The sequence below is a fragment of the Siphateles boraxobius genome, unplaced genomic scaffold (genome assembly GCF_051911475.1).
Source record: "Siphateles boraxobius isolate OS27281-9 unplaced genomic scaffold, OSU_SipBor_1 41, whole genome shotgun sequence".
Taxonomy (NCBI): domain Eukaryota; kingdom Metazoa; phylum Chordata; class Actinopteri; order Cypriniformes; family Leuciscidae; genus Siphateles; species Siphateles boraxobius.
This window is the reverse complement of record NW_027509042.1, coordinates 15,966,775-15,980,206: the sequence shown is the minus strand read 5'-3', so window position 1 is coordinate 15,980,206 and position 13,432 is coordinate 15,966,775. Positions and strand designations below refer to the sequence as shown.

Sequence of the window (13,432 nt, the reverse complement as noted above, 5' to 3'; positions counted from 1 at the left end):
CCTGATGTTGAAGAACTGGCCCTAGTGGTTCTTTAATCTATATCACTGGTCTGAAAAAATAAAAGCAGCTCAAACATTTCTGTCTTTCAATCCTTCACTCCCTCCCTCTCTCACACTCCCTCCCTCTCTCTGTTTGGGGGCAAGGCAGTTAATGCTAATATTTGTTAGCTCGCTGTAGACTGCAGTGTTGTTGTTGCAACATGCGCTGTCTTGACGTGATGACGTACCGCACTGTTCCCCGGATATAATTTTTTTTTTCATTTAGTTTTACCCTGCTTTATCAGCAGATGGTGCTGCCAGCCTGCCACCATAGACTGTATGGTTGCCCCATACACACACACACACACACACACACACACACACACACACACACACACACACACACACACACACACACACACACACACACATATAATACACAAAATTATTTATATACTACGCAAATCATGCAGCAGTGCCATCTATCTTTATTTCGCGATCCATTTTTTTCGACCTTGATGCGTTTCGTCACGTTTTGTATCGCGATATTTTGTCAAACGATATTTCGTCCCATCCCTAAAAGGGAGAGATGATAATCGGGTGGATGATTTGAAAAATATCCGTTAATCATCTGTAGGAAGCGTATTCATTCGTATCTAATAACGGTCGTCTGAGGGCGCTCAACGACCATGTCATCTGTGAGCGTGAAAGTTACAAATTCAATCAATGAAACTACAAAGCTGGCACGGAGGCACGGAGGTGTATATATAATTACAAAATAAAGTCATCATGATTGTTGTTGTTAATATTATTTAATAAAGTAAGTAAGGTAAGATAAGAGGAGTTCTCTTACGAGTGGTTCTCTCGTATTACGTAAGTTAGCTTACGCTACGGGTAAAGTCATCTTTTCTCGAGATGTTGAAACCAAAAATTATCCTTAATTTTGCATTTATTGTCAACGTAGTGCAGCAGCCAGCAGACCTAGAGAAGGCCATCTTGCGTGCTCATTGGCTGCCCTGCGGCAACTGCTGCAGCCTACCACTGAGCCTCGCGCGTGACTTCGCGCCCTCTACTCGTCATAGCCCGCCAAAATGGGGGTGACTTAGTGTATAAAAGTCAGGCTCGGAGGCTGCGTCACTGATTTCATCGTCTTCAGCGAAGCTCTCCACATCGCTGGACTCAAGAGAAGCCGCCACCGTTGAAACCAGCGACCAGCACGCAGAGGAAAGAGCCTGAGGAAGCCGGCCGTCTTTGCCGCCTTCAGCCTTCCGTGCCTGCTACGCCATCAGGCGACGAATATCCTTTTAATGCTATTGCTTTCTGTGAGTTCTCAGACGCGTTTCAGCAGCGGAGCGTTGGTCTCCACAGGGTGTTTTTTAATTGAAAATCAACCGGATCCTCTATGTCGTTCTGTGTCTGACTTCCTGCCTGGTATGATGTACTCTGTGCTGCTTGACACGGCAAGCGTGAAAATAGACCTGCTACCTATTCTCTGCGGAGCGGAGTGGAGAGCCGCTTCTGGGATGCTTCTGAGACGCACTGCGTCCGCAGCTGGTGGATTTAAGAGCATTGACTATAATGGCCGCGATTAGCTCCGGCATCCACGACGCTGACGTTCCGCGCCGTAGACGGATCCAGTGGATTTTAGGGGTCAGTGTTCACCCGGCGCTGCTCGCGCATCACAAAGTTGTCTCAAAATGTTCCCCGTTCAAGCAACCGGGACGTCACATGTGAAACAGCCAGCCTTCGCTGTCAGCGAGCCGCCGTATTCATGCACCGAGGGCGCGCGCATGGCTATGAATGTAAGTTACGTGCCCGCTTACAAGCGCTCACACTTACTAATAAACGCTCGTCGTTGCTCGCGCATCACAAAGTTATCTCAAACGTTCCCCGTTCAAAGTAATCGGGACGTCACATGTGAAACACGCTCACGCTTACTAATTAACGTCCGGCGCTGCTCGCGCATCACAAAGAAGGGTATAATGTCTGGTCATTCGGCTCAGGCACACTGTCAATAGTGTAGAAAAGGCGCCCACATCTCAGTGTTCACCCCTATACACAAACACTATACCCGTGTCTCTCGCTCTAACAGAGCCCACTCTCATAAAGCTGGCAAATGCCGCTTGAGTGCAAGATGTAGAGTATGTGCCCACAAATCTGTGCTCACACCTAGTCGCTGCCCGCTCTGTTACACGGCAACAGCCTCACAGCGGCCAAATTATGAATGTAAGTCACGTTGCCGCCCACGAGCGCTCACGCTTACTGACAAACACTTCGCCCCTCCAAATATCATCACAAAATGTTCCCCATTCCCAGTAATCGGGTCATCTCAAGTGATACAGACAGTCACAGCTGTCAGCGAGCCGACATTCCAGAGATCAGAGGGCGTGCGCGCGCCGCACGCACTTCCGGTTCAGTTTCCCGAGCCCGTGAGGTGCGGCGATCGGAACCCAGAGTCCATTCTGCCCCTACCTATACATGTAGAAGCATGGAAAGCTATTCCAGGTGTGTCAGAATGGTTGCTGAGCAAAATAAGACAGGGCTATTCGCTTCAGTTCGCTCGCCATCCCCCTCGCTTTCGAGCACGGACCGAGACGAAAGTGAAAACAGATGTAGAACATCAACTCCGCGCAGAAATAGCCAAACTGCTGTGCAAAGGGGCCATAGAACCAGTACCTACTTCTCTGAGCGAGTCAGGCTTTTACAGCCGTCATTTTCTCATACCCAAGAAGGACGGAGCTCCAAGACCTATCTTAGATCTGAGATATTTGAACAAAGTTCTTAAGAGATGGGCGTTCAAAATGCTCACAACCAAACATATCCTCGCGCAAATTCGCCCGAGGGACTGGTTTATCTCTCTCGATCTGAAAGATACATACTTTCAGATCCCGATAGCCCCCCGTCACAGGCCATTCTTGAGATTTGCCTTCGACGGTCGGGCATATCAATACACCGTCAATCTGGCAGTTGCAGTGTTCGCTGAGTCGACGCGCGGTCAATCAGTAGGAAGAAACTCGTCATCCGCTTGTCATCCACTTCCTTAGAGGAGCCTGACGGATGAATCCCCCGCGACCCCCGTCGGTTCCCATATGGGATCTTTCATTGGTCCTGGAGGTCCTGAAATCTTTCCCCTTTGAACCGATAGACTCCTTGGACCTAAAGTACCTCTCGCTCAAAACCATTTTCCTGACAGCTCTGTCGTCAGTCAAACGTGTGGGGGATTTACACGCGCTATCTATTATCTATTCTTGAGTTCGGGCCAAATGACTCTAAAGTCATCCTTAAGCCAAGACATGGTTATGTCCCTAAAGTGTTAGAGCGCAGGTCTTTTCTCTTTCGGCTCTGCCAGCATCCGATAGTGAGGGTGATGTTAATCTCCTCTGCCCCGTGGAGGCGCTGAGGGCCTACATTACACGCTCCGCCTCTTTCAGGCATTCGGAACAGCTCTTTTTCTCGTTTGGTGGGCGCACCAAGGGTCTCGCCACCTCAAAACAGAGCCTATCCAGATGGATAATGAAAGCTATCGCATCCGCTTATAAGTCCAAAGGTCTGCAATGCCCCTTGGGCATCAGGGCGCATTCCACCAGAGGCGTGGACTCGTCGTGGGCTTGGTCCAGCGGAATTTCCATTCAAGACATTTGTGAGAATGGCAGGCTGAAGAAGAAGACGACGAAGATGATGAAGACTGTCATTTCAGTTTTTATTGCGGCTGTGATTAATAGTATTTATAATAATGCTCAGTCCACATTTGTTAGGTTTTATAACCTGGAAGTTCCCGCCTTGCAGGCTAGACTTCTGTCAGTGTGAGCGGTGTGTATATCCTGCCCAGTTTATCATGCGCAGACTACTCATGGTTGAGCTGCACTATATGGTGAATAGTTGTTTGGACCGGCGACGCCGCTCTGTATACCCTGTATGTGTTATAACATGTGCTGGCCCGCATTGCTGGCCACCTGTTTCCCACCAATCTATATTCCCCGGGAATCCCTGGGACTCATGAAGTGGAGGCTGGGCGCGCACGGCGTTGACAATGGGTTCCCGTAGCGTAAGCTAACTTACGCAATACGAGAGAACCTCTCGTAAGAGAAAGTACTCCGTTACATATGTAACCTTGGTTCTCACTAGAAGAGGGAACGAGTATTGCGTAACCCGACCGTGCAGGCGCCACGAGCGATTTTCGCTTCAGCTGATGAAACCAGTGACGCAGCCTCCGAGCCTGACTTTTATATGCTAAGCCACCCCCATTTTGGCAGGCTATGACGCGTAGAAGGCGCGAAGTCACGCGCGAGGCTCAGTGGTAGGCTGCAGTAGGGAACGGAGACGTTACGTCGGATGACGACGAATGGGGTTTCGATTAGAAAGCCTATCAACTTCGAGTATTACAAAACGAGCCAATGGCGGGGGGGGACTTAGAGAATACACATATGACCCGAAGGAAACATATGGAGAACACTGGGGTGTCCAGCCGCAGGTGGAATATTTCAACCCCAGGGGTGGCAAGGTGGCTTGCCAAGGGAAAGACACATGCTCAGAGAGGCTTACAGTGGAAATACACATGTGGGGGTCGCTCAGGGGAGGGACCATGCACACGGGAGGCACCTAGCCGACGCGCAGGAAATAGACACTGGTGCCAACGTCAGGAGTGCTGGAGGAACTCAGGGCTTTCGGGGAAGCTCACCTGAGGACAATATCTCACGTATCCAGTCCGTGGAGTGGAATGGCGAGCAAGCGAAGACACCTGAGCGGGTCCAGTACTAGCTGGTTGAAGCGAGTACATGAGAGGACACTGGCTCCACTCGCAGATTGTAGAATCTGGCGAATGTGTTAGGTGTCGCCCAGCCTGCAGCTCTGCAGATGTCTGTTAGCGAGGGCGCCATGCGCTAGAGCCCAAGAGGACGCCTCACTCCGGATGGAGTGGGCAGTCACAGCAAGGGGACACGGTCGACCTTGCTGCTGGAATGCCAAAGCAATGGCGTCCACTATCCAGTAAGACAACCTTTGCTTGGAGAGAGCCTTTCCCTTCAGCTTCCCACAATAACAGACAAAGAGCTGGTCTGAGGTCCTGAAACACTGCGTCCTGTCTACATAGGCGCGGAGAGCGCGTACTGGACAGAGTAGTGCCAAGGCTGGGTCTGCCTCCTCCAGGGGCAGCGCTTGCAGGTTCACCACCTGGTCCCGGAAGGGAGTGGTAGGAACCTTGGGCACACATCCAGGCCGGGGTCTCAGGATCACGTGAGAGAAAGCCGGCCCGAATTCCAGGCACGCTTCGTCAACGGAGAATGCGTGCAGGTCCCCTACCCTCTTGATGGAGGCCAGTGCAACCAGGAGCGCTGTCTTCATAGACAGGAATTTAAGCTCGACTGATTGCAGGGGCTCAAATGGAGCACTCTTCAGGGCAGTTAGAACCACTGAGAGGTCCCAAGAGGGAACGAGAGGAGGGCGGATTTAGTCTCCTCGCTCCTCTCAGGAACCTGATGACCAGGTCGTGCTTCCCCACCGACTTACCTTCGATGAGGTCAAGGTGTGCGGCAATGGCGGCAACATAGACCTTCAGGGTGGAGGGAGACAGCCTTCGCTCCAGCCCCTGTTGAAGGAAGGAAAACACAACGCTGATCAAGCATCTCCGGGGGTCTTCTCGGTGAGAAGAGCACCAGCTGACCAAGAGGTTCCACTTCAACGCATAGACGTGTCTCGTGGACGACGCGCTAGCGGAAGTGATGGTAGCCACAACCGCTGGTGGTAGGGTACTCAAACCTGCCTCGTCCCATCCAGGAGCCACACGTGGAGGTTTCAGAGATCGGGACGAGGGTGCCATAGGGTGCCCCGTTCCTGAGAAAGAAGGTTCTTCCTCAGAGGGATCGGCCAGGGAGGTGCTGTCGCGAGGAGTACTAGTTTGGGGAACCAGGTCCGGTTGGGCCAGTAAGGGGCAACCAGGATTACCTGCTCCTCGTCCACCCTGACCTTGCGCAAGGTCTGCGCAAGAAGGCTCACTGGGGGAAACGCATACTTGCGGCCCTGCGGCCAGCTGTGCGCCAGAGCATCAGTGCCGAGCGTGCCCTCGGTCAGGGAATAAAACTGGGCGCAATGGGTCGAGTCGTGGGAGGCAAACAGATCTATCTGTGCGTCCCCGAACTGTTCCCAAATCAGCTGAACCGACTGGGGATGGAGTCGCCATCCATTCTCCAGGGAGAGGCTGAAGCCGTGAGAGCTCGTCGGCTGCACAGTTCAGCGCTCCGGGAATGAAAATGGCTCGAAGCGACCTCAGATGCTTCTGACTCCATAGGAGGAGGTGGCGAGCGAGTTGTGACATACGGCCGGAGCGTAGACCACCTTGATGGTTGATGTAAGCTACAGTGGCGGTATTGTCTGAACAGACTAGTACGTGTTGACCCCTGAGCAACGCCCGGAAGCGGTGCAGGGCAAGGCGTACTGCCAACAACTTGAGGCAATTGACATGCCATAGCCGCTGGGGTCCTGACCAGGAGCCCGCAGCAGCATGTCCATTGCACATGGCGCCCCAGCCCGTGGTGGAGACTTCTGTTGAAACAACAGCATGCCGGGAAGCTCGTTCCTGGGGGACAACCGCCCTGAGAAAACTGAGGTTCGACCACGGAGTGAAGAACTGACGGCAGGTTGGAGCCAAAGCTGAAGCCAAAGCTGAAGCGGTCTCATATGAAGCAATCCGAGCGGCATGACCGCGGCTGCAGATGCCATATGCCCCAGGAGCCTCTGAAAGAGTTTCAGTGAAACCGCACTCCTGCCCTCGAATTGTGTCAGGCAAGTCAGCAGTGACTGCGCGCTCTCGCTCGTAAGCTGCGCGGACATTGCGACCAAGTCGATGTCCATACCGAGAAAAGAGATCCTCTGCACGGGGCAAAGTTTGCTCTTCTCCCAGTTGACCCGAAGGCCCAGACGAGCTAGGTGCCGAAGCACTAGGTCCCTGTGTTCGCAAACCTGATCTCGAGATTGAGCTAGGATCAGCCAGTCGTCGATATAACTTAGGATGCGAACCCCGTGTTCCCGAAGGGGAACAGGGGGCAGCCTCGACGACCTTCATGAAGATGCGAGGAGACAGGGTTTGCCCGAAAGGGAGAACCGCGTACTGTTATGCCTGCCCCTCGAAAGCAAACCGAAGGAACGGTCTGTGTCGAGGAAGAATGGAGACATGAAAGTAGGCGTCCTTCAGGTCGATCGCTGCAAACCAATCCTGGGGCCCTATGCATCCGAAAACACGTATGGCGGTGAGCATCTTGAACGGCATCCTGTGCAGGGTGGCAATCTCTGCTCTCATGATTGGGGCATTGCCACCGACCAAAGTAGAGCGGACTCCACTGAAGCGGGTAGGAGACCGTGCGAACTGAATCGCATAGCCGAACCTGACGGTCCGCGCGATCCAGCGGGACAGACGGGGAAGCTCTAGCCAGGCTCCCAGGAACTGAACCAGCGGGATCATGCGAACCACAGGCGTCCCCCCGGAGGGGCAGCGAAGCGGAGTAACTGGCCCAGACGTGGACGGCATAGCGGCCCGGTGTGGGGGCACAGTTAGCAACCGCGCCCTGGCAGAGGGGGCCAGGGGAGGACCAGGCTGGTCGTCCCGCGGGGGCCTGCACTGCCAGGGGTCTGGCGACAGAGGGGGACAGGGGCGAGGCGGTCCGTTGACGGCACGCCGTGTCAACCGCCTCTGGGACATAGGGGGGCGAGGAGAGCACGGCTTGTGGGCGGCGCTCTGTGTCGCCCGAGAACTCTGTGAGCTCAGGGAAGAGGGGATTGTTTCTGTTTTTAACCACATTAGGGTGCTGCCCACCCGGCCTCGGTCTGTTTCTGGGCAGTTGAAACTGTTGGGCAAAATCTTCAACTGCACCGCCGAAGAGGCCGGCCTGGGACAAGGGGGCGTTAAGCAGACGGGTCCGCTCCGCGTCCCGTATGTCGGCCAGGTTCAGCCACAGATGTCTCTCCTGGACCACAGCTGTGGACATCACCAAACCCAGGGAGCGCGCGGTAACCTTCGTCGCCCGGAGAGCAAGGTCGGTCGCGGTGCGCAGCTCATCAAAGAGCCCTGGGTCTGTCCTACCCTCGTGCATGTCTCTGAGCATCTGGTCCTGGTAGACCTGCAGAGTCGTCATAGCATGGAGTGAAGCAGCCGCCTGTCCCGCCGCTCTGTAAGACTTTGCCACCAGGGTCGACGAAAATCTACAGGCTTTGGATGGGTGCTTAGGCTCGCCCAGAGAAGAAGCACTCTGAGGACATAGTTGCATTGCAACATAGCATTCAACCGGGGGAAGCCCAGTGTACCCACGGGCAGCTGCCTCATCAAGGGGAGGAAAGGCGGATGAGTCCAGCGAGCGGTCCCGAGAAGACAGGGGGGGTCTTCCAGGACTTCGAGATCTCATCATGCACATCCGGGAAGAAAGTTATTGGGGTTTGCCGAGGACGAGGGTCGGCGGTCTTACCCAAAAACCAATCGTCCAGCCGCGAGCGCTCGGGACAGGGTGGAGGCCTCCACTCAAGTCTGATGCTCGCGGCTGCCCGGGAAAGCATGGCCGTCATCTCCGGATCAGACTCGAGCACAGCCGTATGCACACCGGAAGGTGGCAGCTGTGACGAGCCCTCACTTCCAGAAGACTCAAACCCATCTAGTGATGCTGCAACAGACATGGCATCTTCCTCTGTAGCTTCAACTGAAACACGCGGGCCACCAGAGGGTAGACCCGCGGGAATCAGCAGTTCGCTAGCGGGCACCGTCATTGAAGAGGGGGGCTGGGGTCGCGGTCACATAGTCGGCGCCTTGTTCCAGACCGTAACCCTCAGGTCACCCTGGCCACCAGCCGCAGAGCGTGGGGTGGATGAGGGGACTCTCACTCTTGCGAGTTCACGGAGTCTCGACCGTAATGACGCGATGGTCATGTTCCCACAGAGAGAACATGAGTCATCCACGAGCGCTGCTCTAGCATGATCAATGCCCAAACATACTATGCAACGCTCGCGCCCATCAGAGTCCGATACCAATCTGCCGCAACCAGAAGTACACGGGCGAGACATCTTTAAAAACACGTGCCACGTGTAAGCTCTTTTAGTGAGAGAAAACTCAAGTTTTGAAGCACCCGGGGAGAAACGCACCGACTGGCAGACCACTGCAACAGATCAGCAGGAAGCACGCGCTCGCCGTAGATCGTCGTCACACCAACACTCGAGGTACTCGTTTGTGAAGCTGACAATTCAGAGATGTCTTGTGGAGAGAAGAATACACTTGGCTCCGAAGCGAAAACATATCTGCATGTTGCCGGGTTCCTCCTTTTATACCCACGAGGTGGGGCGGAGTTACGCCATGCAAATTCCGCAGACCCATGGCATTTCTTTGCCATTGGCTCATTTTGTAATACTCGAAGTTGATAGGCTTTCTAAGTGAAACCCCATTCGTCGTCATCCCACGTAACTCGGAGTGACAACGAAAGGGAACCGAGGTTACGTATGTAACCGAGTACGTTTTATTACTATGGCCGTGCGGACGATGTTTTTTACTGGTCGCCGAGAGTTGAAAAATGTTCAACTTTGGGTAAAACGCTGAGCTCATCACTGTCACTTTTTAAACAGCCGTCCAATCACTGTCGAGGAAGGGCGGGACAAATATCACACCGACCAACTGTCACTACATTATTTCTGTACAAAGACATCAACCAGCAGAGCTAACCGAACACAATGGATGAAAAATACATTTTGAGTATGAAACAAATTATCTTCGAAATCAGTTACAAGTAAACTGTGTTGCGGATATTCTGTATCATATCAACGAATCGTCTCAACTGAAAAAACGCAGCGCTGCCAAAACGCTCTCAAGTGCCCAGTGCTAGGCGTTTTCAGCAGAGCGCCTAGCGTTTTCATCCGGCTAAAAACGCTTTGGTGGACACACGGCCTATGTGTGACGAAGCCTTTTCTGCGACGGCTCCAGCTCTCCGACGAAGCCTTTTCTGCGACGGCTCCAGCTCTCCGACGCACTGTGTAAACGTCAGCGTCCGAATTCACTCACTTCATTTCGTTCACTCCTTGCAGATATAGTGCACTCAATTGCCATACACTATATAGGAATTAGTGAATGAATGAACGAGTGAGTGGTTTCTGACACAGCTACAGCTTCTCTTTTTCCAAGAGCCTAATCTGCTCTGATTGGTCAGATGGCCCAGTCTGTTGTGATTGGTCTACTGCTTTCATTGTGTGTTGGAAACAAAATGTCCATTACCATATCTTAATTTCAGCTCTGGGGGTTTCCTCAGCACTTGTAGACGACGCAGTTATAAAGAACACTAATGACGGCGATGGTTTTACTGTATCAATTTCGAGCCTCAATCCTCATTCTTTGGTAATGCATGCAAAGTAGATTTGCTTTGGCAGCACAAAAAAACAGTGTCTTCTTAACATGTCGACAACACGAACCAAACACTTCTAGGCTTCAGCTACAACTATAAGTGTTTGACGGTGGGTCAAAGTAGACATTGTTCGCTTACAGCCAGTGAAGACAAAAGACGAGCATTACGCAAAGTTGTTAAAGACCTACGCACATTTGAACTGAAAGTAAGGCTGGAATTACTGATGACTTGTTTCAGGTAGTTCAGAATCGGTTCTTTCTTTTGGAAGTAATCAATATCTCACGATAACTACATATATCTCACTCAATACAATCAATATCTCACGATAACATTTATACGATATACGATAACTTTGTTCTTTGAAATTTTATTGACTTTTTGACCACATGCAAAGTAATATCTGAAAAAGCATAATAGGGTCACTTTAACATAATATTATATCATAAACTATATATGGAAAATAATAAAAAATATGGGGGAAAATTATATATATATATATTTATTTATTTATTTATTTATTTATTTATTTATTTATCTAGCTGTTCTGTGATTTGTTAATGCTTCTTACTGACTGACTGTAATATTGTGTTTCTGTACATTTCAGGGTTTTGTTGTGGCTCTGTTATACTGTTTTCTCAATGGAGAGGTAAGGCACAAGTTTTTCCAAATTGTAAATGTGTGTAAAACAGGAAACACATCTTGCTTTTAAATAATGTACATTCATATTTTTGCATTTCAGGTACAAGCAGAACTAAAGAAGAGAATGTGGAAGTGGCAGACACAAAATTATTTGAGATACAGTAAGAGAAGACGAACCCTCTTTACTGAGAGCAGCACAGTCACACAAATCTCAGTTTTAGAGAAATCCAGCCCTAAGGAGCTGCCCTTAACGGAGTCCCACAACAGTGTGTCTACTGTCTGAAACCAATTCACAATTTTACAATTCATCTCATTCCCTTTTTCTCTTTCATGAAACCTCTTAACCAGGGTTCTTCTAGCCTGGTCTTTGAGGTTAACTGTCCTGCCAGGTTTAGTTTTCAAACCTGATCAAACTCACCTGCCTGTAATTTTCCATTAATCCTGAATGTCTTTATTAGCATGTTCAGGTGTGTTTGATTAGGGTTGGAGCTAAAGTACAGTAGTATCCTGCACAATGCCATAATACACAAGGCAAAAATAATTGAAAACATTCAAATTCATGCAAATTCAAGCATTGTGTTAAGGATATAAAATGGTTGCTAAAACAATCCAAAGATATACTTCTGTTTTCTACACATCACATCACTGAAACAATTCAACTTTTTACTGATAAAAAATACTATTTATTCTAACCCAAAAGCCCAAATCATATTGTTCAGTTTCCCCTACTGCTGGTTTAAATTTAGATGGTTGGCACTGACTATTTACAGAACAAATTCAAATACAGGACAGTTCACCAAAAAAACTGTAATTTACTCATTTTGTAATCCCCATCAACTTTTATATTTGGAAAAGAGCAGCTTAAATGATGATCGTGATTTAACTTTGTTAAACGTGTTGCTCTGTAATTTGTATTTATCACTCCGTTGTTTTTCACTTGAGACATATGGTCTGCCTGCCTTGAAAGTTGAGAGTGCATAATGTATAGATGTTGAATACAGCTAATTGCCTTACAGTAAACAGACCTCATTTTGGATCCTTCACAAAATAATAGCTATCAATTAAAAAAAAAAAAAAGAAAGAAGGTATTTTTATATTCATAAAGGCATTCTTATTCTTAATCTTTAATTTTGTAAATTGCGTTCTTGGCACTATATTGCACAGTGTGCTGGCCCTGTAAAAGAATTATAAAATTTCTAAAGGGCTTACAAAGTATTTTTCTTAAATAGCAGATATTTTCAAAATAATTTATTCATTTTCAATCAAATTGATTTGCTTTAATTAAATCATTAGGAAATATTGAAAAAAAAATTTTTATTTTTATTATAAAACACTAATTAGTCTCTGTATAATACAAATTGTAAAGATGATTAATAGTAATGATATGAGTATCGGGGGGTATTATAATGTATAATACTGTATTATAATTGAATAATACTGTTTTGAAAATGGCCTATTTAAGAATCCTTTGCAGTGCACACATCTGGAGCACTAGACTGTAAAGTTTCTTGTTTGGTAGAAATGTTATCTGGTTTCAACAGGTTTTATAGTTGCTAAATGTATTTGTAAATATCCTTGCTGTATGTACAGTAGTAGATTTTATGTGATGTGTACTATATTTACTGACATTTGTGCTCAGTTTTTTGATGGTTTGATTATAAACAGTTTTATTAATATTAGTGTTCATTTACATTAATAATAATTGTAACTAATCACTAGTGCTGTTAATTTCAATCACACACATTTTTTTGCAATATGAGTTTATGTGATAGTTAATGTTCATTTTCAGTCTTTTGTGAACCTGGATACTTGTCATAATTGAATAGTAATTGAATAATTGATACTGTATAGGCTGTATAAAGTTTGAATATATAGTTGAATATATAGTTATGTCAGTGCCATAGAAATGTGCAATAGTGTTAACTCAAAACAACCCAAATGTGCTTTTTTTTTCTATCACAGCATGTATTGTTGCTCAAACATGATTTCAGACAATAACACATTACACGGTCCTATCCAATTCCAAAAAAGACTGTGAATCAGGAATAAGCCTGTCACTTTCTGACATTATGGTTATAGCATATGCTATGCTAAAATGTATTTATTCTCTGATTGTTTTTTAATATTGTGTTGTATATTGTCTTTCTGGTTGTCAAAATGTTACAGATTCCCATTCCGATGACTTCTGTTTTCTTAAATGTAAGCGTTATTGCTACATTCACCAACCTGCCTTAACATATTCGGTTATCAGATGTGTATTAGTTTTGTTAAATGTGTAGAGTAAATATCTTTATTTTGTGCTTTGTGACAATTTATTGTTATATGTAAATGGACTCACCATAGGCAATAGTCATGGAACTTTGATTTGAAAATGAGGGTACGTTCACGCAACAATGATGTACTAAAAACGGAAAAGTTGTTCTTCGAGTACAGAGGACAATGTTGTCAAACAA

General features: G+C 48.2%; 1 protein-coding gene across 2 annotated transcripts in view; it reads left to right on the top strand.

Moving 5' to 3' along the window:
- The window catches only part of ghrhrb (growth hormone releasing hormone receptor b), a 50,848-nt gene extending 37,692 nt beyond the window's left edge, over positions 1-13,156 (top strand). The window contains exons 12-13 of one of the 2 annotated variants that reach the window (XM_077198627.1): positions 10,945-10,986; positions 11,080-13,156. In XM_077198627.1, coding sequence (XP_077054742.1) covers positions 10,945-10,986; positions 11,080-11,262 — 225 coding nt within the window. In that variant the 3' untranslated portion in view covers positions 11,263-13,156. The remainder of the gene's footprint in view (positions 1-10,944; positions 10,987-11,079) is intronic. The other variant, XM_077198628.1, reaches the window with a different exon arrangement.
- Positions 13,157-13,432: the final 276 nt, after the last annotated feature.